Here is a 23,202-nt window from a genome sequence, read left to right as displayed (position 1 = left end):
AAAATGGCACACTATTTGCATATAACCTATGCACATCCTTCTGTATACTTTATTGGTTTATTTTTTATTTTTTTGCCCAGGCTGGAGTACAGTGGTGCCATGATAGCTCACTACAGCCTTAAACTCCTGGGCAAAAGTGATTCTCCGGTCTCAGCTTCCCAAGTAGCTGGGACTATAGGCACCAAGCTCGGCTAATTTTTTAAAATTTTTTTGTAGAGACAGGGTCTCACAATGTTGCCCAGGCTGGTCCCAAACTCCTGGCCTCAAGCAATCCTCCAGCCTCAGCCTCCCGAGTAGCTGAAACTATTGGGGTGCACCACCATGCCCAGCCCACCTTAACCATTTTTAAGTGTACAGTACAGCAGTGATAACTACATGTACATTGTTGTGTAACAGATCTCCAGAACGTTTTCATCTTGCAAAACTGAAACTCTATACTCATTGAACAGCAGCTCCCCTTTTCCCCCTCCACCATTCCCTGGCCACTACGGCTCTACTTTCTGTTTCTAGGAGTTGGGTTATTTTTGGATACCTCCCAAGTGGAATCATGCAGTATTTGTGCATTAATATTTATAACTACAGGTGACCCTCAAACATGGGTTTGAAATCCATGGGTCCAGTTCTCCATGGATTGGCTTCTGTCTCTGCTACCCGGGGACAGCAAGACCAAACCCCTCATCTGCTTGTCCTCCTCAGCCTACTCAGTGTGAAGACAATGAGGACGAGAGCTTCATGAAGATCCACTTCCACTTGTTGGGTAGTAAATATATTTTCTCTTCCTTATGATTTTCTTAATAGTATTTTCTTTACTCTGGCTTACTTTGTTGTAAGAATTCAGTAAATAATACATATAACATACAAAATTTTTGTTAACTGATCGTGTATGTTATTGATATGGCTTCCAGCCAATGGTAGTCTATTGGTTTAAGTTTCGGGGGAGGCAAAATTACACTTGGATTTTCAACTGCAGGGGGGTCGGTGCCTTAAACCCCCATGTTGTTTAAGGGTCAACTGTAGCTTGCTTTGCTTAGCATAATACCTTAGGTTTCATCCATGTTATACTGTAACAGGATTTCTTTCTTAAAATGTTGGTTTCGAAAAACTAGATAACAGAAGGGAAAAATCATTTTGATTTAATACTGAGTGAAAAAGGTAAAACATTCTGGTTGTGTCTGAGTGACGTACAGAAGAGAGATCATTCCCTTCCTTTTTTTTTCTTGAGCAATTTAATCAGCATGCATTTTTATAATGAAAACTTTGCAATAACATGGAGATATGATTTGTGATATAATTAGGTGGAAAAAAGCAAGATTCAGAATTTTACCTACTGAATTGTACTATAAGATTACAGTGGCCGGGCACAGTGGCTCACACCTATAATCCCAGCACTCTGGGAGGCCAAGGCAGGCGGATCATGGGATCAGGAGATCGAGACCATCCTGGTTAACATGGTGAAACCCAGTCTCTACTAAAAATAAAAAAAATTAGCTGGGCATGGTGGCGGGCGCCTGTAGTCCCAGCTACTGGGAAGGCTGAGGCAGGAGAATGGCGTGAACCCAGGAGGCGGAGCTTGCAGTGACCCAGATCACACCACTGCACTCCAGCCTGGGCAACAGAGTGAGACTCCATCTCAAAAAAAAAAAAAAAAAAAAAAAAAGATTATAGTTCTGCCAGGCATGGTGGCTCACATGCTTATACCTGGTAATTCCTGCACTTTAGGAGGCTGAGGTGGGAGGATCACTTGAGGCCAAGAGTTCAAGACCAGCCTGGGCAACACTTCAAGGCCCTGGGTCTCTACGAAAAAAAAAAACTAGCTGGGAGTGGTGGCATATACCTGTAGTCCCAGCTATTTGGGAGGCTGAGATGGGAGGCTCACTCGAGTCCAGGAGTTCAAGACTGCGGGGAGCTCGTGCCAAACTACTCCAGCCTGGGTAACAGAGTGAGACCCAGTCTCTAAAAAAAAAAAGAATGCAATAGCAACAAAAAATTACAGTCCAGTTAAAAACCTACACAGAAAAATAATATGTAAGGAAGTATACCAAAATATTAACAATGATTATACTAAGGTGATGGCATTGTTGGAAAGGAAATTCCTATTTATTTAAATTTTTTTGTAATCTGGATATTACCTATACAATAAGAAATCTGGAATAAAACCGTATTTATTAGTCTATTGCCGTGATTGTTTCTGTTCTATATAAAAACACATTTTATTTCTCTAATAAAGAAAAAACCACTTTTGCAGATTTCCCTGAGTCCTGTTTTCCTGCTACTGATCATGGTTTTAGCATCATTTAATGTCTTTCTACCAATTACAAATAAGCAATACTCTCAGTATACACTTTTTACAAAATATTATCCTCACTCCCCCAAATTTACCTAATTCTACTCAGAAGTAATGGCTGGATGGTAGCCATTACTAACTAATCTGCAAAGTACCATCAGCTCTATAATTAAATTCCAGCCTCTAACATAAACAAAAATTAGAGCAGATTGATTCCATTCTCCCACATCTCCCAAAGGCAGGATGTGTAGGAAAAATAACAGATAAAACATTTCATATCACCAACTACGTCAAAATAAGAACATAATTACTCCCACCCTGTTTCATTCTCTGAGAAACCTGATACAGTCAAATTCCAAACGATGTGAAGTCCCAGAGCTCTTCCAGAACCTCAATGCTAGAGTACAGGTACAGGCTGATAGAAATTCCCACTTCACCAGGGTGTAGATTCTGTGGATCTTGTTCTACTAACTCAAAAGCCAATTCTGAAGTTTCAAAGAAAAAACAATCCAAGGATACTTACCCAATTAAGAATAACGACAGATGGAGATTTGGGACGTCTGGGGCTTGTGGTGTGCCTGGGGTAGTAGGATACCTTCCCTCCAAGATGCAAAGTGTAGGAAATGACTCAGCAGTGTCATTACATTATTTTAACAGTTACTAGGGAGTATCTGCCACACTTTGACATCACAGTCGTCTCAACAGTATAAATGTAACATTAAACCACTGATCACAGACATAAAAAAAACTCTAACATTTATTCATGGGTTTCCTCTCTTAGTGAAATGAGTAGGGACTGAATACCATCTCAAATATTTAAAAATGCATGTATTGGGTCAGGCGTGGTCATGTTGGCAGGCGCCTGTAATCCCCGCTACTCGGGTGGCTGAGGCAAGAGAATCACTTGAACCCGGGAGGTGAAGGTTGCAGTGAGCAGAGATCATGCCACCGCACTCCAGCCTGGGCAACAGAGTGAGATTCTGTCTGAAAAGTAAGTAAATAAATGCCACTGCAGTCATTCATGGAGAAATGACAAGGCTTGGACTAAGGTAATGGATGTGAAAATGATGAGAAAGAGTTAGATTTATAATGTGAAGGTATAGATGGCAGAAATGTTTTGATGTATTATAATACTGGATTTTTTCAGAAGTCCAATTTCAATTTATTTTCACTGGTGAGCTTAATCCAGTTGCATTTATCACATAATTTTTTTTTTTTTTTTTGAGACAGTCTTGCTCTGTCACCCAGGCTGGAGTGCAGTGGCGCAATCTCGGCTCACCACAAGCTCCACCTCCCAGGTTCACACCATTCTCCTGCCTCAGCCTCCTGAGTAGCTGGGACTACAGGCACCCACCACTGCGCCCGGCTAATTTTTTGTATTTTTAGTAGAGACAGGGTTTCACCGTGTTAGCCAGGATGGTCTCGATCTCCTGACCTCGTGATCCTCCCGCCTCGGCCTCCCAAAGTGCTGGGATTACAGGCGTGAGCCACTACGCCTGGCCTATTATGACTATAAGTACCATTATCTTGTGTTTTCTAGATACCTGATTATTCTATGCTTCTTTTCTGTCTTTTTGGACTGACTGAATGCCCTCTAATTCTTTCATCCTCTATATCAGTTTGGAAGTTATGCATTCAATTTCTACTCTTTTGAAGTCACCCTTAATATTTAAACACGCATACTTAATTCGCTCCAATGCTTGTATTACATGTTATATGCTATAATTATCAGTGTTTTAGTTCCAACATTTAGTAACGCTCTCTTTCTAAAGATTATTACAATATTTCATTTAGATTTATATTATTAATGCTTTTCTTGGGAGTGCTGTTGCTATTTTCTGATTAATCCAATTGTCAATGAAATTTCTGGGTTAAGGAGGCAAACTGTATATCTGCATCTAACTTTACTCTCTCTCAAACCTTATTAAAATTGCAGTAAAGAAATATTTGTTAAAACAATCATATACCGGCCGGGCGCGGTGGCTCACGCCTGTAATCCCAGCACTTTGGGAGGCCGAGGCGGGCGGATCACGAGGTCAGGAGATCGAGACCATCCTGGCTAACATGGTGAAACCCCGTCTCTACTAAAAATGCAAAAAATTAGCCGGGCGAAGTGGCGGGCGCCTGTAGTCCCAGCTACTCAGGAGGCTGAGGCAGGAGAATGGCGGGAACCCGGGAGGCGGAGCTTGCAGTGAGCCGAGATCGCGCCACTGCACTCCAGCCTGGGCGACTAAGCGAGACTCTGTCTCAAAAAAAAAAAAAAAAAAAAAAAAATCAAATACCTACTTAGGAAGAATACGAAAAGATATAATGGAAATAAAATTTTGCAAGCGGCGAAACAGATGGATGAGTGGCAATAATCTAGTAGATCTAGAAAACTGAACCCAAGACAGTAGTGAGTAAAGAATCCTCAAAAAGAACTGGTTACTTCTGGAAATGAGGGTGAGGGAGCAGGAACTAAAATTAGGGGAACTAGGGTAAAATATGTTTGAAAAGCTATAAATCTCCTCTCAGTTTTCCCCACTGAGTGTCTGCCTCCCTCCATCCCCACAGGAGTTTAGAGATCTACCTCTTAAAGAGTGTAAACAGAAGGTGTCTGAACTGGCAGCTAGATGCTTTTGCCTCCCAAGTAGAAGATTGAAGACTCTATTCCTTTTTTTTTTTTTTTTTTTTTTTTTTTGAGACGGAGTCTTGCTCTGTGCCCCAGGCTGGAGTGCAGTGGCGCGATCTCGGCTCACTGCAAGCTCCGCCCCCCCGGGTTCACGCCATTCTCCTGCCTCAGCCTCCCGAGTAGCTGGGACTACAGGCGCCCACCACCTCGCCCGGCTAATTTTCTTGTATTTTTAGTAGAGACGGGGTTTCACCGTGTTAGCCAGGATGGTCTCGATCTCCTGACCTCGTGATCCGCCCGTCTCGGCCTCCCAAAGTGCTGGGATTACAGGCTTGAGCCACCGCGCCCGGCCGACTCTATTCCTAAGAATCAAGCCTGTGTGAGAGAAAAATCCCCAAAACTCTGATGCTGGCGATTCCCAGATTACCCAGTGATAAAGTTTAAAGTTGACAAGTTCCATGCATATGTTTGTTATGAACTGACAGCCAAGGTTTATCAGACAAGGAGAAAAGCTACTAACAAAAACAAAGACCAGAACAGACACAGATACCAACTTGGAGAAACAGATTACGCAAAGAGAAGAAAACTTCAAATAAACTACCACTATTATCTTCAGAGATCTGAAACAAGAACAGGATGCTATTTAGAAAAGAATATTCAAAGAACAAAAACAAGCTACTGGAAATTTAAAACACAACAGAAATGAGAAACTCAATAAAAATATTGGAAGAGAAAGTTTAAGAAATCTACCAGAGAGAACAAAGAGACAGAGATGGAAAATAAGTTAAAAATAAGAATATTAGGCTGGGTGCAGTGGCTCACACTTGTAATCCCAGCACTTTGGGAGGCCAAGGCGTGTGGATCACTTGAGGTCAGGCATTCAAGACCAGCCTGGACAACATGGTGAAACACCATCTCTACTGAAAATACAAAAATTAGCCAGGCATGGTGGCATGCACCTGTAATCCCAGCATTTGGGAGGCCAAGGCAGGCAGATCACTTGAGGTCAGGTGTTCGAGACCAGCCTGGCCAACATGGTAAAAACCCTGTCTCTACTAAAAATACAAAAAAAAAAAAAGAATATTAAAGACTAGTCCAGAAACACAAAAATGAATAAAAGGAGTTCCAAAAGAGAAAAAAAAAAAAGAAAACAAAATAATTGCAAGAAATTTTCCTGAAACCAAAAGATACAGATCACTAACTTGAAAAGGCCCACCAGGTACCTAACACATTAGATATGTGTTCACACCAAGGTAAATCATTGTGAAATTTCAAACTCTGGGGGAAAAAACTGTCCAGGGTTTCAGGGAAAAAAAATTTAATGGTTAGATACAAAGGATTGGGAACCGGAATGGATTTGTACAATCTCAATAGCATTACCAGGAACATGAAGAAGAGGAGTGCCTTCAGAACTCTTACTGAAGACCTGAAAAATCCAAATCCATTTAATGAAGAAAAATCCATTGAATGTAGAATTCTATATCCAGTCAAAGATTAGCATAATCAATTTCAAACATACAAATCTCAAAAATTTTACCTCCAAGGCACTCTTTTCCAAGAAGCTATCAAAGAATGTGTTAAAATGCTAGAGGAACTAGAAAGAGGAAAACTTGGGATAGAAAGAAGTCCAACCCAGAAGGAAAACAGTGACTGCCAGGATTATCACAAAGATCCCAGAATGATGGCTGTGCACAGATGTCGAGGTCAACCATCACATGTAAAGGGACAGTTTTGTTAAGGACTATCGTTACCATGGTCTCCCTGCCATGGTATCCTCTTTTTATCCAAGAACAGAATTCCAGGATAAGCCTGGCCCAGTTCTTATCTATCACTGACCTATCTTTACCATGTGCTGGTCACGTTTCTGCTCACTCTTGCCCCACTCCTTGGATCTGATGAGGACCTTCATTTCATTCCTAAGTAGTTTTATGCTTTGATCTAATCCTGAAAGCCAGGGGTAGGCACTAGTGAGTTTAGAAATAAAATAGACAGAGCAGCCAACTCCTTTTGGCCATATTCTACCGGACACTGAACACCTGGTTCGCATTACAGTTCTTCCAGATGACAACTATGGCAGCCATGAAAATTCCATTTTCTTCCTTTTTAAAAAAAAAAAAAAAAAAAAGTTGAGATCTGGGCCAGGCACGGTGGCTCACGTCTGTAATCCCAGCACTTTGGGAGGCCAAGGTGGGTGGATCACTTGAGGTCAGGAATTCGAGACCAGCCTGGCCAACATGGTGAAATCCCACCTCTACTAAAAATACGAAAATTAGCCGGGCGTGGTGGTGGCAGGTGCCTATAATCCCAGCTACTCAGGAGGCTGAGGCAGGAGAATCACTTGAAGCCAGGAGGCGGAGGTTGCAGTGAGCCGAGATCGTGCCACTGAACTCCAGCCTAGCAACAGAGCGAGACTCCATTCCAAAAAAAGAAAGAGTTGAGATCTGGCTTTGTCACCAAGGCTGGAGAGCAGTGAGCCACGATTGTGCCTCATTCCTACACTCAAGCAATCCTCTCGCCTCAGCCTCCCAATGAAATGCACCTCTTAAATCTACAATTGCAGGAAATGTAGTTGAATGATGATCCTGGCCATCATATTTGAGCCAAGGCCATCCTTCCGATGGGCTGCTCCAGGCAATAATGAAGTGTTACATCCCAGCATAATCTGGCTGAGGGAGAGGTGGGCCTAATAAGGAAAGAAAAAGACTATACACTAAAATAGCAAAAGGAATTAGGTAGGAATTGGCTCCTGAAGTAGGAGCTAGGGGAATACCCCTGGGATTGGATGAGAGTGCTTGACCAAGAGGCCTGGAATATAAAACTGGATAAGCAAGAATTCATCAACTTCAGGTACTTTCTCAGGACACAGACTTAACACTCTGGCAAGGACCCTAGGAGATGGGGCTAACTTGCTGCTATGGTGACACCTAGAACAGGTGAGTGACACCAAACCCTGAGTGAAGTGGCAAACTGCGCTGACAGAAGTGGGAGGGCAGAATGGGTACATAATGAGTCAGAAGACTCACCGGAGGATTCTGTTCCACGGGAGGGCGCAGACGCACTGCTCACCAAGGGCATCAGGCTGGTGAGAAAGGCACTGGTGTCACTAAGTCTGTGATGGTGTCTTCTGCAGGCCAGGGTTGACTAGATTAGGTAATTGTAGACCTGGGTTTGTTAAATCCATGGAATGATTTGCTAGCCAGCTCTTCCATACCCAGGTAACAGAGGCCAAGCAGAGTTGTTTGAGCACAGAAGTTAAGAGGCCTCATATAATGAGCAGACAGATTGAAGAGGGAGTCAAGGGGAAAGGTGGAGATGGTTAATAGAACATAGCATGCTTAGGACCAAAACAGATGGGCAGCCAACAGAGGTGCTGCCTAACATCTACAACCAAAAAAGGGCAAGGATGGGGAAGTGGAGGCTGCAGATGGTCACCCCAATAAAAAGTCATAATCCATGCTTAGTTCCTAAGCCTGAGTCAATAATCTGACCAACACAGGTCTTACTTTTAAATCATCTTTTAGTTCTTCTTTGTAATTAGTTTAAGTTCTCCATAATTCCACTTAGGTTGGACCTTCAAAAGACATAGACCTCTAAATAACCTTTTCATTTTGTATGAAAATGCCATTATCTCCTTCCAGCTCCCATACCCTGAAGACCCTAGAAGGCTCTAACTTAATATTAAAAGAAGGATTATTTGGTAGCCTATATTTCAGTAAGATTTTTCACTAATCCTTCTCACAGTTGCCCGTTTTTGTGATATTCCAAAAGGCAGAAAGTATTTGCAGGAAGTTGCTATTTATAGAATATGAACTGTATGGATCAAAGTTAAATGATTTTTTAAATGATCTATTTCAAGAGAAACACCAGATTTGAAATTGATCTTCAGGAAGCAAAGGGCTGAAAGTTAAAAAAATTGAAGAGAAAAGAATGTGTCTACACTAAAGTTCAAGTACATGACAACCAGAGAATTTTACACAGGTTTCAACTTTTTATAGAACAATTTTTTTGTTTGTTTGAGACAGAGTCTTGCTCTCTCACCTAGGCTGGAGTGTAGTGGTGCGATCTCGGCTCATTGCAACCTCTGCCTCCTGGGTTCAAGTGATCCTCCTCCCTCAGCCTCCCAAGTAGCTGGGATTACAAGTGTGCACCACCACACCCAGCTAATTTTTCTATTTTTAGTAGAGACAGGATTTCACCATGTTGGCCAGGCTGGTCTCAAACTCCTGACCTCAAGTGATCCACCTGCTTCGGCCTCCCAAAGTGCTGGGATTACAGGCGTGAGCCATTGCCCCCAACCTTACAGAACAATTTTAAAGCATATACAAACATACATTTAAATAGTTTGATCTCTGAAACTATTACAGAACATTTAGCAATATGACATTTACCCCTAGATGTTGACTTTTATGGAGCTTTGATTTTCTAAATGTGTTTATATGTATTCACTATTAAATATATTTAAATATGTACAAATACATACTTGTATTCATCAAATTTGTGCTTTTTTATGTGCTTTTTTCCCACTCATTTATTTAGAAAAGTTCTTTAAAAGGTAGTTATACCCAAAGCTGTTTATCAGTATAATTTAATTAGAGTAAATTGTGTTGGTATACAAATACAGAAAAATATTTACAGAGCTTAATAGCTCAGTGGCCACTATTGGTAAATAAGTATTCTAAATATCTGTAATTCTCAAAGGTTGTGTCACGTCCCTAAAAAAACAGTAAAAATAAAATAAAACTTTAAGACCTAAGCACCCACTGTGGCTAATTGCCCAAACCAGTGGAGATATTATCCTAGAGAGCCACCTGCAGTGCAAGCAAACTCAAGTATGTGCTACATGCCCACCAAGTAACAGTTGATTCCTCGGTTATTAAATTTAATCCTCATAAAAACACTTTCATATTATTACACTCCTTTTGCAGATGTGAAACCAAGCTTTGAAGGATTAAGTGGCTCATGGAAGGCCACAAGGCTCTAAGTTGTAACTGTGGAGTTTGAACTCAGATCTTCTAGTATTAGATGTGGTATTTGGTCTACTTTGGCACAGAAGCCCATAGATCAGGAGTTGGCAAACTTTTTCTGCAAATGCCAGATGGTAAATATCTTGAGCTTTCCAAGCCATAGGTTCTTTGTTGCAACTACTGAACTCTGCCCGTGTAGTCAGTAGTTCTATATCAACCATAGATAATATACAAATAAATGAGTTTAGCTGTGTTTCAGTGAAACTTTATTTATATGCACATGTGGTGGGCAGGATTTGGCCAGGGGCCATGATTTGCTAACTCCTGATAGCGATTAAAACATACAAACAAACCATAAAGGGACTAGACTCTAGAGATCCTCCTTTTCTGACCTTCGGAGGTATTTTTCATTATTGCTCCACTTACTATCCTGAGCATGTGATGATGATGATTTCGCTGTAAATTCATCCTCTAGTTCTTACCTCTTCCACGGTGCCAGCTTGCTTCTCCCTAACACTAGTTCCAGCTTTGTACAGATACACTTTAAGGCAGCAATCAGTATCTTTTTTTAATGTGAGTACCAATTCAGGAAAAACAAGCTTTTTCTCTTACTCTTGGTAAAAACAGCTTTATTGAACCCCAAAAGGTAGAAACAATGTGTTCTTACAACTTAGATTCCTTACCGAACATTTCCAAATGCTTAAAAACATTGCTACTGCTTTTTGGTCACCAAGGTGCTAATATATGTGCAGCAGAATCATCTTTCTAATCTTCCATTCCTTAACTTTATATGATGCTTTAGGATTCAAAACATGTATTCTTGTACCTTCTTTACTTTGAACTAGTTATTATTATGGAGAAACTGATACTCAACAGGGGTTAAGTGACTCACCATGGTCACAATTCCTTCTCTCCAACTTAATATTGAACAAGCAGGTACTGTGCTAGGTGCAAAATAAACAGATAAAATTCCACTTCCTTCCCTGTCTCTCTTATCCCCTTTGCCATCCCCAGACTTCACCCAACTCTTTGTGCCTAGATAAGCAATTCTGAAAAGATTCTTCTCCTGGCCAGGTAGCTTGTTCCCCCTTAAAGTCTCTGTTGTTGAACCAAATGCTGCATTTGAAACGAGATCAGAGACCTTTCTGCAAAGTCAAACGGAGCATGAAGCGCTGTCATCTCGGCTGCTCATCCACTGCCTTATGCGATCCTTCTCTTCACGGACTCGTCTCCATTATTACGCATGACTCGTTTTTAAAATTCTTAGACTCTCTGGTCAACGTAAAGTTCATTCTTAATATTTTATTCAGTTTGCCATTTGTTCTAAACGTTAGTTTTATTTCCCCAAATAAATAAAAATTCCTTACTGCCTCTGTCAATAGCCTTTCTGCATATGGTCAGCCCCGTGCATCTACTGGCCTGTCTTCAACTGATTTTACAGGGAGGATCATTTCCACAGTGGGTTCTTTATTTGATCAGTTGTGTTACTTGTTCATAGTCATTTCTTCAAGATCTGCTCTTAACTCTTTCAGATTTTATTGGTTGGCTAATATGAATAGTTACCCTAGTATTTCCACTGAGCACATTCAGCAGTTCAGGGCATTTTTTTTTAGTTTCAGGTAAGGATTGTTTTTAATTACAAGGAGTAGCTGTCACACAGTGAGCCGGTTGAATGAAACTTTTTTCACCCTACTCACCTCTGCAATCAGATCATGCAGCTCTCCTTCAGTAGGGCAGCATCCTAATGACCTGATAATTGTTCCAATCTCTCTGGGGGAAAAAAAAAAGTTTTCAATGGTTTTAGAATATAAACTCTGAAAAGGCTATGTTTCTCCAAATTATCTCAGAGCATATTTTGTAACATAGGAAACCAAATCACTCCAATATTGCCTCATGATTATAAAAGATGTTTTCTGGGGAAAGAAAAAGGAAGCTAAGTGAACCAAAGAAATATGAAAGAAATGGCTTCATTGACTGGCAAACACCTTGCCTGAGCCAATATAAAAAAGTTCTAGAAAGAAAAAGAAACGTTGGCCATGTACTAACTGACTTTAAGTGTTACTTAACTCTTTTGAGCCTCAGTTTCCACACCTGTAAAATGGGGATGATAATGTCTACCGCAGAGTTTTGCAGTGAAGTTGACATTAGTATCAGAGTGTTAAAAGCATGGCCTCTAGCACCAAACCACTAGGGTTCAAATCCCAGCTCTGTGACTTACTGGATTGGAGAAGTCACCTACCTAATCAATGTGCACATAAGCCTACCTGGTAGGTAAAACACAGTGACTTCCTTCAAACACTAAGAACCAGGATGGGGGACACACGAAGGGTTGAATAAGAAGAGCTATCATAAAACAAAGCACATCTCCTGGCAGAGCAGCTACTCAATAAATATTAGTTATTCACCTCTCCCTGCCCCCATCATAATGTAGTTCAATTCCACAAATAACCTAAGAAAAGTATAAATGCTATTCAGTACTCTCTGAATATTAAGACAGGGGATGTGTAATTGATTACGAAATACTTCCATTCAAAAGTATTAAAATTAAAGTTGTAATGTTTGAAAGTTAATTTAATTTCACAAATATTCACTTAACTAGAATAGTTAATTTCTTTACCATTCTGGATAATTTTAGCAGTATTATATTTACTCCCTGTTTTATAAGAATTTTAAATTTCTTCACTGAAAGAGGTTGCAGAATGAGTATCAACTTGAAAGTAAAATCTTAAAAAAAAAAAAAAAGAAAGCAAAATCTAAAGTCAGTAACTATGGAATATAGGATTCTTTTCACTTACTGATCTTTCTTCTTAATAAATGAAGGGCCAACAAAACATGTACTATCCTCACGTCAAGTATATTTCCTTGTTTCCCCTGTTTTCTTGTTTTTTTTTTCTTTCATATAGCAAAGGTATTATTATTATTATTATTATTATTATTAGAAAGGGTCTCACTTTCGTTGCCCACGCTAGAGTGCAGTGATGCAATCTCGGCTCACTGCAGCCTTGACTTCTCAAAACTCAGGTGATCCTCCCACCACAGCCTCCCAAGTAGCTGGGGCTACAGATGTGTGCCACCGCGCCTGGCTAATCGCACACTCTCACACTTACTGCAGGCAAGAGTTTCGAAGCAGGGCAACACAAATCTCACATTCTCACACTGATTGGAGCTAAATAAGTTGGTCTCAGGGAGGTAGAGAGTAGAATGGTGGTTACCAGAGGCTGGGAAGGGAAGAGGAAAAGGAGGACAAAGAGAAATTGGGTTAATAAGAACAAAAATATAGTTAGATAGAAGAAGTAAGTTATAGTATTTGATAGTACAGTAGGAAAATTACAGTTAACAATAATTTATTCTATTTCCAAAACAGCAAGAAGAGAAGAATTATAATGTTCCCAACACAAAGATAAACATTTGAGGTGATGGATACCCCAATTACCCTGACTTGACCATTACACATTGTATGCAGTTATCAAAATAGCACATGGACCTCATACACATGTACAACCATGGTATCTCGATTTTTTAATTACCAAAAAACAAAAAAGATTTTTGAAGGGGACAAGATGGGGGAAAAGACAAATTCTAGGCCTGCGCTAGACCAAACAGCAGCCACCAACTACATCTAGCAATTACGCATTTGAAATGTGATGACTACAAATGGACATGTGTTGCCAGTGTAAAATATACACTGACTTCAAAAGCTTAGTATGAAAAAGAAAATGCAAAATAGCTCATTAATAGTTTTTAATATTGGTTACATGTTGAAATAACATTTTAGACACATTGGGTTAGATAAGCTACGTTGTTAAAATTAATTTTACTTGTGTTAAATTATTAGGTTCGTGCGAAATTGTGGGTTTGCCATTAAAAGGGCAAAAACTGCAATTACTTTTGTACCAACCTACAAGTTTAGCCTAAAGCTGACTCCTTACATGTTTTAAGCTTGACCTAGAGGTTTCTGCATATATACTGAACTGCAGCCTAACTGGACGTTGTAACAGACATAACCTACTCATACCCCAGTCACAGCATTTCGGCCAATCACAGTCAGTGCTTCAAACCTTGTTCAAAAGAGGCCAACTTCGAGCTGTAACTAGGCCAGCTGCTTCTGCACCTCGCTTCCATTTCCCGCACGTCACTTTCCCTTTTCTTGGAGAGGTGAACTGATTCTCAGATGATTCTTTGCTCAATTAAATTCTGTTAAATTCCATTCGTCTAAAGTTTTTCTTTCAACAACCTGTTTCTTTTTTACTTAAAAAAATGTGGCTAACAGAAAATGGAAAGTGATATACTATGCAAACTCTTTCTGCACAGGGCTTTTCTAGGGAAGAGCTTCCATCAGGAGTCAGACTGTGAGAAGAGAGCAGAGAAGGAGAAAGTGAGAATTACACTGTGCTGCGTCAGCTACAGAAGCCTCCTTGTTCCTCTCTGAGACACTCCCAGCTACTCAGGAGGCTGAGGCAGGAGAATCACCTGAACCCAGGAGGCGGAGGTTGCAGCGAGCCGAGATGGCGCCACCGCACCCCAGCCTGGGCGACAGAGTGAGAGTCTTTCTCAAAAAAAAAAAAGTATTAAGCAAATGTAAGGTGTGGAAATTTGTGTCACAACCTCACATACGGTACTTGAGTAACCTGAGTATAAAATGTCTACCTGGGGTACAGTATTGACAGGATACACGAAGAGCTGGTAACATTCACTGGAGGGTGGAGAATGCCTTGGAGAGAGCAGGTGGCAGGGGCAAAGGCTGGAGGAAGTCCTTTCACCATCTACCTTTTGAATCGTTTGTATTACAAACAAATGAATACATACATTTTAAATTAAGTAACTTAGTCCCAGCTACTAGGGAGGCTGGGGCAGGAGGATGGCTGGAGGCCACGGGTTCAAGGCTGCAGTGAGCTATTACACACCTGTAAATGGCTACTGCACTCCAGCCTGGGCAGCACAGCAAGACCCTGTCTCTAAAAAGATTTTTAAATAAAACAACTTAGAACTTCATAAAATGAATATTCTGGCTGGATGATAAAAGGCTATAATTGTCTTAAACTCGTAAGAGAAGCACAGTCTGATAGGCAGCGAGGGGCAAGAAGAGCAAATGAACCTAAGACAGAGGTGGAAGGAGTCGTCAGACTTCATGAGGGAGAGGGAGGTCAGAAGAGTTAAGAATTTCTTATCAGTTGGTAATGAGTTACCAATATCAAGGACTGCATCAATCACTGAGCTCAGAAAACGGAAGGAGAAACAGGTCAGGCGCAGTGGCTCACATCTACAATCCCAGCACTCTGAGAGGCTGAGGGTGGGAGGATCACTTGAGGCCAGGATTTTGAGACCAGCCTGGGCAACACAGCAAGACCGCCATGTCTACAAAACATTTTCAAAAGTACTTGAGTGTGGTGGCATGTGCCTGTAGTCCCAGCTACTCAGGAGACAGAGAGGGGAGGATCGGTTGAGCCGAGGAGTTCAAGGCTGCAGTGGACTATGATCCTGCAATTGAACTCCAGCCCAGGTGACAGTGTGAGATCTGTCTCTAAAAGAAATACCAATACATGTGCAAAATAAATAAAAATAAAATTTTTAAAAGGAAGTAAAAAAGTTTGGGTGGAGGGAGATGAAGAGTTCAATCTGGCACGTGCTGAATTTCCAACATGCTTGTTCTTGCTGGTTATGCCATGAAAACCCTGGCCATCTCTCAGGGTTACGTCGCAGTGAGCAGCCTCGAGAGATGACGCCATGTCTCCCTCCAGGCCAAAGAGCAGGCTTGCTTCCTGCTTGCTATAAAAGCAGTAGATATCCCCTGTTCTGTTCCCTGAAATTCTCTGTTCTGAAAGCTCTGTTCCCTTTTTGTAATGCCAACCATTGCCTGTGCAGGCATCCAGCTGGGCCCATCACCAGGAAAAGGTGAGGGCAGGAGAAACTGTCACCCACAAGCTGATGCTCATGTTGCCTGCTGTGCCAAGAGGAATGAAGTCCTTTGTCACTGACCCAGGAGTCTCAAGTCTTGTGCCAACATCCATGGAACAGTAACAAGCTAACTTACTAGCTTACAAGTGGGGTAAAATCAAACTACAGACTTGATACTCCTAAGAGTGTGAAGCGCAGGAGAAGGATCAGGCTGGAGACGTGGATCTGGTCATGAAGGCACAGGAGCAGAATTCCTCTAAGTAGAATGTATTGGCTAGGAGAGACAAGGAAGAGGTCTGAGGAGTACCCACATTCAAGGAATGATTCAAGAAAGAGGAACCTGCACGAGAGACGGAGCAGAGGAGCCAGAGAGGGAAGTGAACATCCGGGAGAGGGCCGTGGCACGGAGGCTAAGGAAAAAGAAAATGGAAAGTCATCCTTGGCTTTCCAATGCTGCTGAGAGGTCAAGGGAGGGAAATTCTGAGAAATATCCACTGGAGTTAGTAAAAAAAAGAGATCAGCTATGATTTGACAAGGGCAGTCTCTGTTGAAGGTGGAGGAGAAATTAGATTGCAGTGGGTCAAGAAGTGAAGGGGAGAAGTCAGGTGTGGTGGCAGGTGCCTGCAGTCCCAGCTACTCAGGAGGCTGAGGTGCGAGGATTGCTCGAGCCCGGGGGAAGTGGGGGCAAAGGTTGCAGCGAGCAGAGATCACGATGTGAACAACCAGTGCGCTCGGCACTCCAGCCTGGGCAACATACACAGACCCCCACATTAAAAAACAAACAAACAAAAATCCCAAAAACAAACAGAAGTAAAGGGGAGGGAAGGGGTGTCTGGAGAGGAACATGGTGTTAAAGAGGATGTTTTTTCTTTTTTGATACTGAAAACCTGAAAGATGCAAAGCATATTTCAATGCTACTGGGAATGAGCCCTTGCAAAGAAGGCTGACGAGGGCGTTGTTCACCAGGTGGGTGGGCTTCAGGCTGACGAGGGCCTTGTTCACCGGGTGGGTGGGCTTCAGGAGAGGGTGAGAAGGCCTGGGCCACTTAGTGCTCAGTGTTCTTGCAGCCACCCCATCCTAGGTCCTGCCACCTGCACGTTGCTACATGTAAGAGAACAGCAATTTCTTCCCTATCATAGGAAATTTCCCTCTCCGTCTTTCCACATCCCCTTGAGGAACCCATCACCATCCTCTTCTTTGCTGAGCAAATCTGCTATGGTCTCATCTCACCGGGTAGACCACAGAAAACAAAGCCCACATGATGGGACATCTTCCAGGCAGTAAGCAGCTTCTTTCTCTCTAGTCTCGAATAATAAAGGCCTCATGATATAAGAAAAAAAGGCAGATTATTTTGCTGATGAGGCCAGAGTGGCCTAAAAAACAATAACCATGGCTTCCTCAAGAACTCACCCTGTACACCCACAAACTGCTCCACGAGCTCACCTACACCTCACCCACCTTCTTCTCCTCCTCTACTGCACTGGACGAGCTTCCTTCCTCTCCACGAGCTCACCTACATCTCACCCACCTTCTTCTCCTCCTCTACTGCACTGGACGAGCTTCCTTCCTCTTGTGGAAAGCGAATCTCCTCATTGAGCTCTGGGGCCCTGGAAGCTGTGCTAAGGCTCCCTGTGGCTGGGCCTCGTGTAGACAACATGGATGCTGTCCCTGCCTCAGGCCTAGACAGCTCATGAGCACAATGCTTTTCCTCTCTCCACTTTCCCCCAGAGACTGCATTAAGCCTTGGGGTCCCAGAACAGCAAGTCTTCTCTGAGGATCACTGATGGGTTCTTGGAAACTGCAACTGTGAGCAAAAGGACATATAACAAAACCATTTCTTTTCTCATTAATGTTGTAACAACATTATTCAAAGACTTGCCATACGTCATTTCATTTTAAAGGTGCAGTTTACAACAACTGATTGAAAGGTTAAGAGAAAACTTACTGTACAATATAAGAGACTAAAAGAAGCCACAAAAGCTACTAACATTAACTTTTTATTGGTCTTGACAAGTAGGGGTACAAGATTTAATCGGACTTAGAAAAGTAATGTGACTTATCTGTTCTCTCAAGTTGTAGCAGACAGTTCCTATCTGTACCCCTAGTTTGTCTTTGGAAATGGGATGATGAAGAAACTCGCACATAAAGACTTCGCCGTCCTCTGTGTAGCACAGGGCAAGGTCCTCTGCTGAGAGCGAAAGGGACGGAAGAAAAGAGACAGTCTGAGCTGTGTCTGGGCTCCCTCCAGTGCTTAACATCACCACAACTTGCCTCCAGGCCCGTATATTTCAAGATAGCAAGCCTCCTCCTCACTCTCACATTCTAAAACCTGCCCTTCTCCTGATGTGCTGGATATTTCTGGGTGCCCCCTAGAGGCCCCCTCTATTCTTCTCCACCTGCCCAGTTTCTCCATCTGACTGACCTCTGCTTTTGTGCCAGGCTCCCTTGCCTCAGGCTCCCTGCTGTGTGCAGTCAACACGAGGCATGGCATGCATCTTCTACTGCTGCGTAACAAGCTGCCCGCCACAGAGGGATTGAATCAACAAGGGTTTATTCATTTCCACCATTCTGCGGGTTGGCTGCGTGGTTCCTCCAGTAGTATGGCCTAGGCTCACTCGTGGAGCTGTGCTCAGCAGTTAATCTACACACAGCTGCTCAATCCTCTACACTCAGCCACTCAAAATGGCCACTGTCACCACCCTGAACTCTCTGGGCCCTTCACCCGCCATCCCGCCTCCTGTTAATCCATAACCCTGAACATCTCTAATTTTCACTTTCTTTGTTCCTGCAAAGCACTGCTGCAATAAATAATAAAATAAAATAAAATAAAATAAAATACCATGGACTACTACAGATTCACCCCATCCAACATCAAATCTGTCCTGGCTGTTGCCTAACAATCCTCTCAGTCGTCTGCTGGCTTCCTGGCAAGCTCCCTCCAAACAGCTATTCTGGAGCATCTCTTGCCTCAAGCTCCAAAGTACTCACTCCCTTCATCTCAGAAAACGTCCTTATCACCCATTTCACTCAACAGATGTGAACTGCACAATCACTGGGTGCTATGATTAATCCTCATGTCACCTTTGCGGTCACTGACTTTGTACCACTTTAGAGGAATGTCCTATAGCTCTTGCCTCGTGCGCTGAGCCTTGGAGAAATTAAAAGTGCTCCTCCTCAATGAAGCAAATCTACTGCTTAGTTTTTCGTTTCCACACTCAGCTCTTGTTCTTCACATGCTTACCTCTCCCTCTCAGTATCTTCATTCTTTTCTTTATTAGCTGTTTCCTCTTTTGCCTTGAAATATTCAGGTATCTTCCTTATCTTGAACAAAAGTGATAGGTGCTTTGCCAATCTCAACCATTCTATTTCCGGACTTCCTTTCACTAATCACAGTATTTCTTCTAAATGGCTTATCTTGTAACTGTCAGCTTCATGTCGCACTCATCCACCCCATGCCTCACCACTCTGCAGAATCCTGCCATCACTAGCCTTCCACTGCTCAGCCAATCAGCCAATGTCTCCCTCCCACTCCCTCCTTTCCCTCCTCATCTCCACTCCCCTTTCTCCTGTAACCTCCTTACTGTCCCCTCCCCCATGCTTCTGGCTGCAAAATAATCTCCAGGGTTTTGTCTTCCTTTTTGGTGGGGTGGGGGGGTTGGGTTGGGTTGGGGGGACAGGGTCTTGCTCTGTTATCCAGGCTGGAGAAGTGGCACGATCACACTCACTACAGACTCAAACTCCTGGGCTCAAGTGATTCTCCTGCTTCGGCCTTCCAAGCAGCTGAGACTACAAGTACACATCATCATGCCCAGCTGATTTTTTTTTTTAATAGAGACAGGGTCTCGCTATGTTGCCCAGGCTGGTCTTGAACTCCTGGGCTCGAGTGATCCTCCCACCTCAGCCTCCCAAAGTACTGGGATTAAAGGTGTGAGCCTGGCCGGGTTGCTACAGTTTAAAATATTAGCGAAGGTGGCCTGGCCAACATGGCAAGAACCCATCTCTACAAAAAATTTTTAAAAAATTATTGGGAGGCCAGGTGCGGTGGCTCATGCCTATAATCCCAGCACTTTGGGAGGCCAAGGCAGGCAGATCACTAGGTCAGGAGTTCAAGACCAGCCTGGCCAATATGGTGAAACCCTGTCTCTACTAAAAATACAAAAATTAGTTGGGTGTGGTGGCGCAGGCCTGTAATCCCAGCTACTTGGGAGGCTGAGGCAGCAGAATCACTTGAACCCAGGAGGTGGAGGCTGCAGTGAGCCGAGATTGTGCCACTGCACTCTCCAGCCTGGGTGACAGAGTGAGACTCAGTCTCAAAAAAAAAAAAAAAAATTATTGGGGTGTGGGTGTGGTGGTACATGCCTATAGTTCCAGCTCCTTGGGGGAGGATTACTTGAGCCCAGGAGGTTGAGGCTGCAGTGAGCCGAGATCGTGGCACTGCACTCCAGCCTAGGCAACAGAGGGAAACTCTGTCTCAAAATAAATAAACAAAATATTACAGAAGGCTGAGAGAATAAGCAGAATCTTAGATCTGGACAAAAAGACCACTGACCTTAATAAGAGCACTTGCAGAGGAGAAAAAGAGGAAGAAAAAACTCCAGAAGAGAGCCAGCAAAGAGAAAATTTAGATCATAAGTATAGAGTACACCATGGAGAAATACAGCTACGAAAGAGAATGCACATCCTAACCAACAGCTGAGAGTTCCACAGCACTCACTGTGTGCCAGGGACTGCTCTGACACAGTAACCCACAGATTAACTCATTGAACCCTCACAACGACTAGGAGGGAGGTACTATTATTGTCTCCACTTTACAAATAGAAAACTAAAGCTCAAAGACATTAAATAATTTGTCAGGGATCACGTATAGTTAATATTCAGGTAGTGACCCCCTTAGCACTAGGGAAATACTGGGGGAGAAGTCTGACAAGAAGGATGAATATAAAATGGGGATGAGGGCCGGGCGCGGTGGCTCACGCCTGTAATCCCAGGACTTTGGGAGGCCAAGGCGGGCAGATCACCTGAGGTCAGGAGTTCGGGACCAGCCTGGCCAACATGGTGAAACCCCGTCTCTACTAACAAGAGTGAAACTCCGTCTCAAAAAAAAAAAAAAAAGAAAGAAAGAAAAAAGAAAAAAAAAAAAAACGGGGATAAGAACAAAAGAAAGCCACTCACAATGGAAGAAAAGTAGATTAAGTAGCTTTCTGGCTCAAGAATGAACATCTCCTCTAGGTCTTCGGAGAAACTGTCCTCACATCCCTCTCCCCTTATACCAGGATCATGATCTGCATGGATGTGAGAAAAAATAGCCTCTAGCCATCAGGCTCCTATTAGCAGAATCCAGTTTGACAGTGTCTTATTACGTGTGCCAGACTCTGGTGTAAGGTGCTTTAAATATTCTTCCTCACTTCTTCCTCATGACAGCTTTGTGCGATAGGTACTATTTTACAGATGAGGAAAAATGAACCACAGAAAGGTTAAGAAATTTTCCCAAGATCACGCTGGTAGCAAATGGTAGAAATGGGATTCACACACCCAGTCTAGCACCCACGCCACCCGCCACTGCAACTGCTGCCTCTCATAAATCTCAGTCAAGCATTCAGACTTAAAGGAGAACTTCCTAACTATAGCACAGTGCTTCCAAAGACAGCTGTGGATATTCCATCCCACGGGAGCTCTCGCCATAGATCCAGGGCCGCAAACTGTTGACCCAAGTGACAAACTTGGCCATCAGATATTTTTTGTTGTTGTTGTTTTTGTTTTTTATTTCTTCTTATTTCCATTTTATTTAGTCTAGGATTGGCGTGTTTATTCGTTTAGGTGGGGCATGCATACATGTCATGAGCACTGTATGAACTCTGATTCTCACTTTTATATCACAGGCTGGCCCCCATAAGAATTTGTGTTTATCACTCCCAGAAAATATCAGTTTTGTACTGTTTAGAAATTTACCTGCAAGAAGCAGAGGAATGAGCCAAATGACATCTTAACCCAAGTGCTCTGACTCTAAGATTATTTTTAAGAAACACACAGACACTGTGGCTTATGTAAGAGAATGTTCTTGTCTTACAAGACCCACACTGAGGCCAGGCACAGTGGCTCATGCCTGTAATCCGAGCACTTTGGGAGGCCAAGGTGGGCGGATCACTTGAGACCAGGAGTTCGAGACCAGCCTGGCCCACATGGCAAAACCTTGTCTCTACTAAAAATATAAAAATTAGCCAGGCGTGATGGTGCACACCTGTAATTCCAGCTACTTGAGAGGCTGAGGCATGAGAATCCCTTGAACCCGGGAGGTGGAGGTTGCAGTGAGTCGAGATCGAGCCACTGCACTCCCACCTGGGTGACGGAGTGGGACTCTGTCTCAAAAAAAAAAGAAAGGAAGGAAGACCCCAACGGTGCACACCTGTAGTCCAAGCTACTTGGAAAGCTGGGGTAGGAGGACCACTTGAGCCCAGGAGTTCACGTCCATTTCCCACCTGGACAATATAGCAAGACACCTTTCTCCAAAAAAAAAGGAAAAAAAAAAAGAAAGAAAGAAGATCCACAGTGAACCTTTTCTTACAATGTTTACAATTTACTCTCGAATAGTCTAGCAAAATGGTGATGATGAAAATAGCAATAATAAAATGTATAAATACGTACGTGTGTTTGTACATATATAGAGAGAAACGGGGAGAGAGGGAGAAGGAGAAAGAGGAGGTGAAAACAAACGTGGCAGATCATAAGGGATTGGTGAATCTGAGTAAAAGTGTGCAGGAGTTCGGGGCACCACTCTTACAGTTTAGAAGTTTGAAATTTTTTAAATAAAAACACTTTATTTAAAAAAAAAAAAGATATGCACATTTCACTCTCATCCATCAAAACCACAGTAATAGCAAACAATAACAGAAATCCTGCCTCATATAGATTAACTATTTAAAAAACAATTTACTCTTTTGTGTTACACTATCTGTATCACTTTGGCTTGAAAAGCTTGTTAGGAAGGATGTCTTAATCCTCAGTTTCATAACAAAACATATTAGTTACAACATTTTCACTCAGTACTTCAGAAACTTGCCAACCCTGGAGAGATCTAAAATATTGTTTCCTGAAGTGAAAGTTGAGATGAGGCTGTGTGTCAGTCCACCATTCCTTGCAGGTAAAAGAAAGGCACAGTGGACCCTCAAACAACATGGTGTGAACAGCACAGGTCCACTGAGATGTGGATTTTCTTCTGCCTCTGCCACTCCAAACAACAAGACCAACCCCTCTTCCTCCTCCTCCTCCTCCTCCTCCTCCTCCTCAGCCTACTCCATGTGAAGATGAGAATGAAGACCTTTGTGATGATCTACCTCCTCTTAATGAGTAGTAAATATATTCTCTCTTTTTTTCTTTTTTTTTTTTTTAGACAGAGTGCCTCTCTGTCACCCAGACTGGAATGCAGTGGCACCATCTCGGCTCACTGCAAC

At 42.6% G+C, this 23,202-nt stretch overlaps 1 protein-coding gene across 3 annotated transcripts in view; it reads right to left on the bottom strand.

Annotated features, from left to right (window-relative positions):
- The window catches only part of EFCAB2 (EF-hand calcium binding domain 2), a 157,616-nt gene that overhangs the window by 49,837 nt on the left and 84,577 nt on the right, over window positions 1–23,202 (bottom strand). For all 3 annotated transcript variants that reach the window (XM_025392106.1, XM_025392108.1, XM_025392104.1), the window contains exon 3: window positions 11,557–11,629. In XM_025392106.1, the coding sequence (XP_025247891.1) occupies window positions 11,557–11,629 (73 nt within the window). The remainder of the gene's footprint in view (window positions 1–11,556; window positions 11,630–23,202) is intronic.

Source organism: Theropithecus gelada, chromosome 1 (assembly GCF_003255815.1).
Source record: "Theropithecus gelada isolate Dixy chromosome 1, Tgel_1.0, whole genome shotgun sequence".
Taxonomy (NCBI): Eukaryota; Metazoa; Chordata; class Mammalia; order Primates; family Cercopithecidae; genus Theropithecus; species Theropithecus gelada.
Note: the sequence above shows the minus strand (reverse complement) of the source record. Positions and strands in the feature narration are given on the sequence as shown.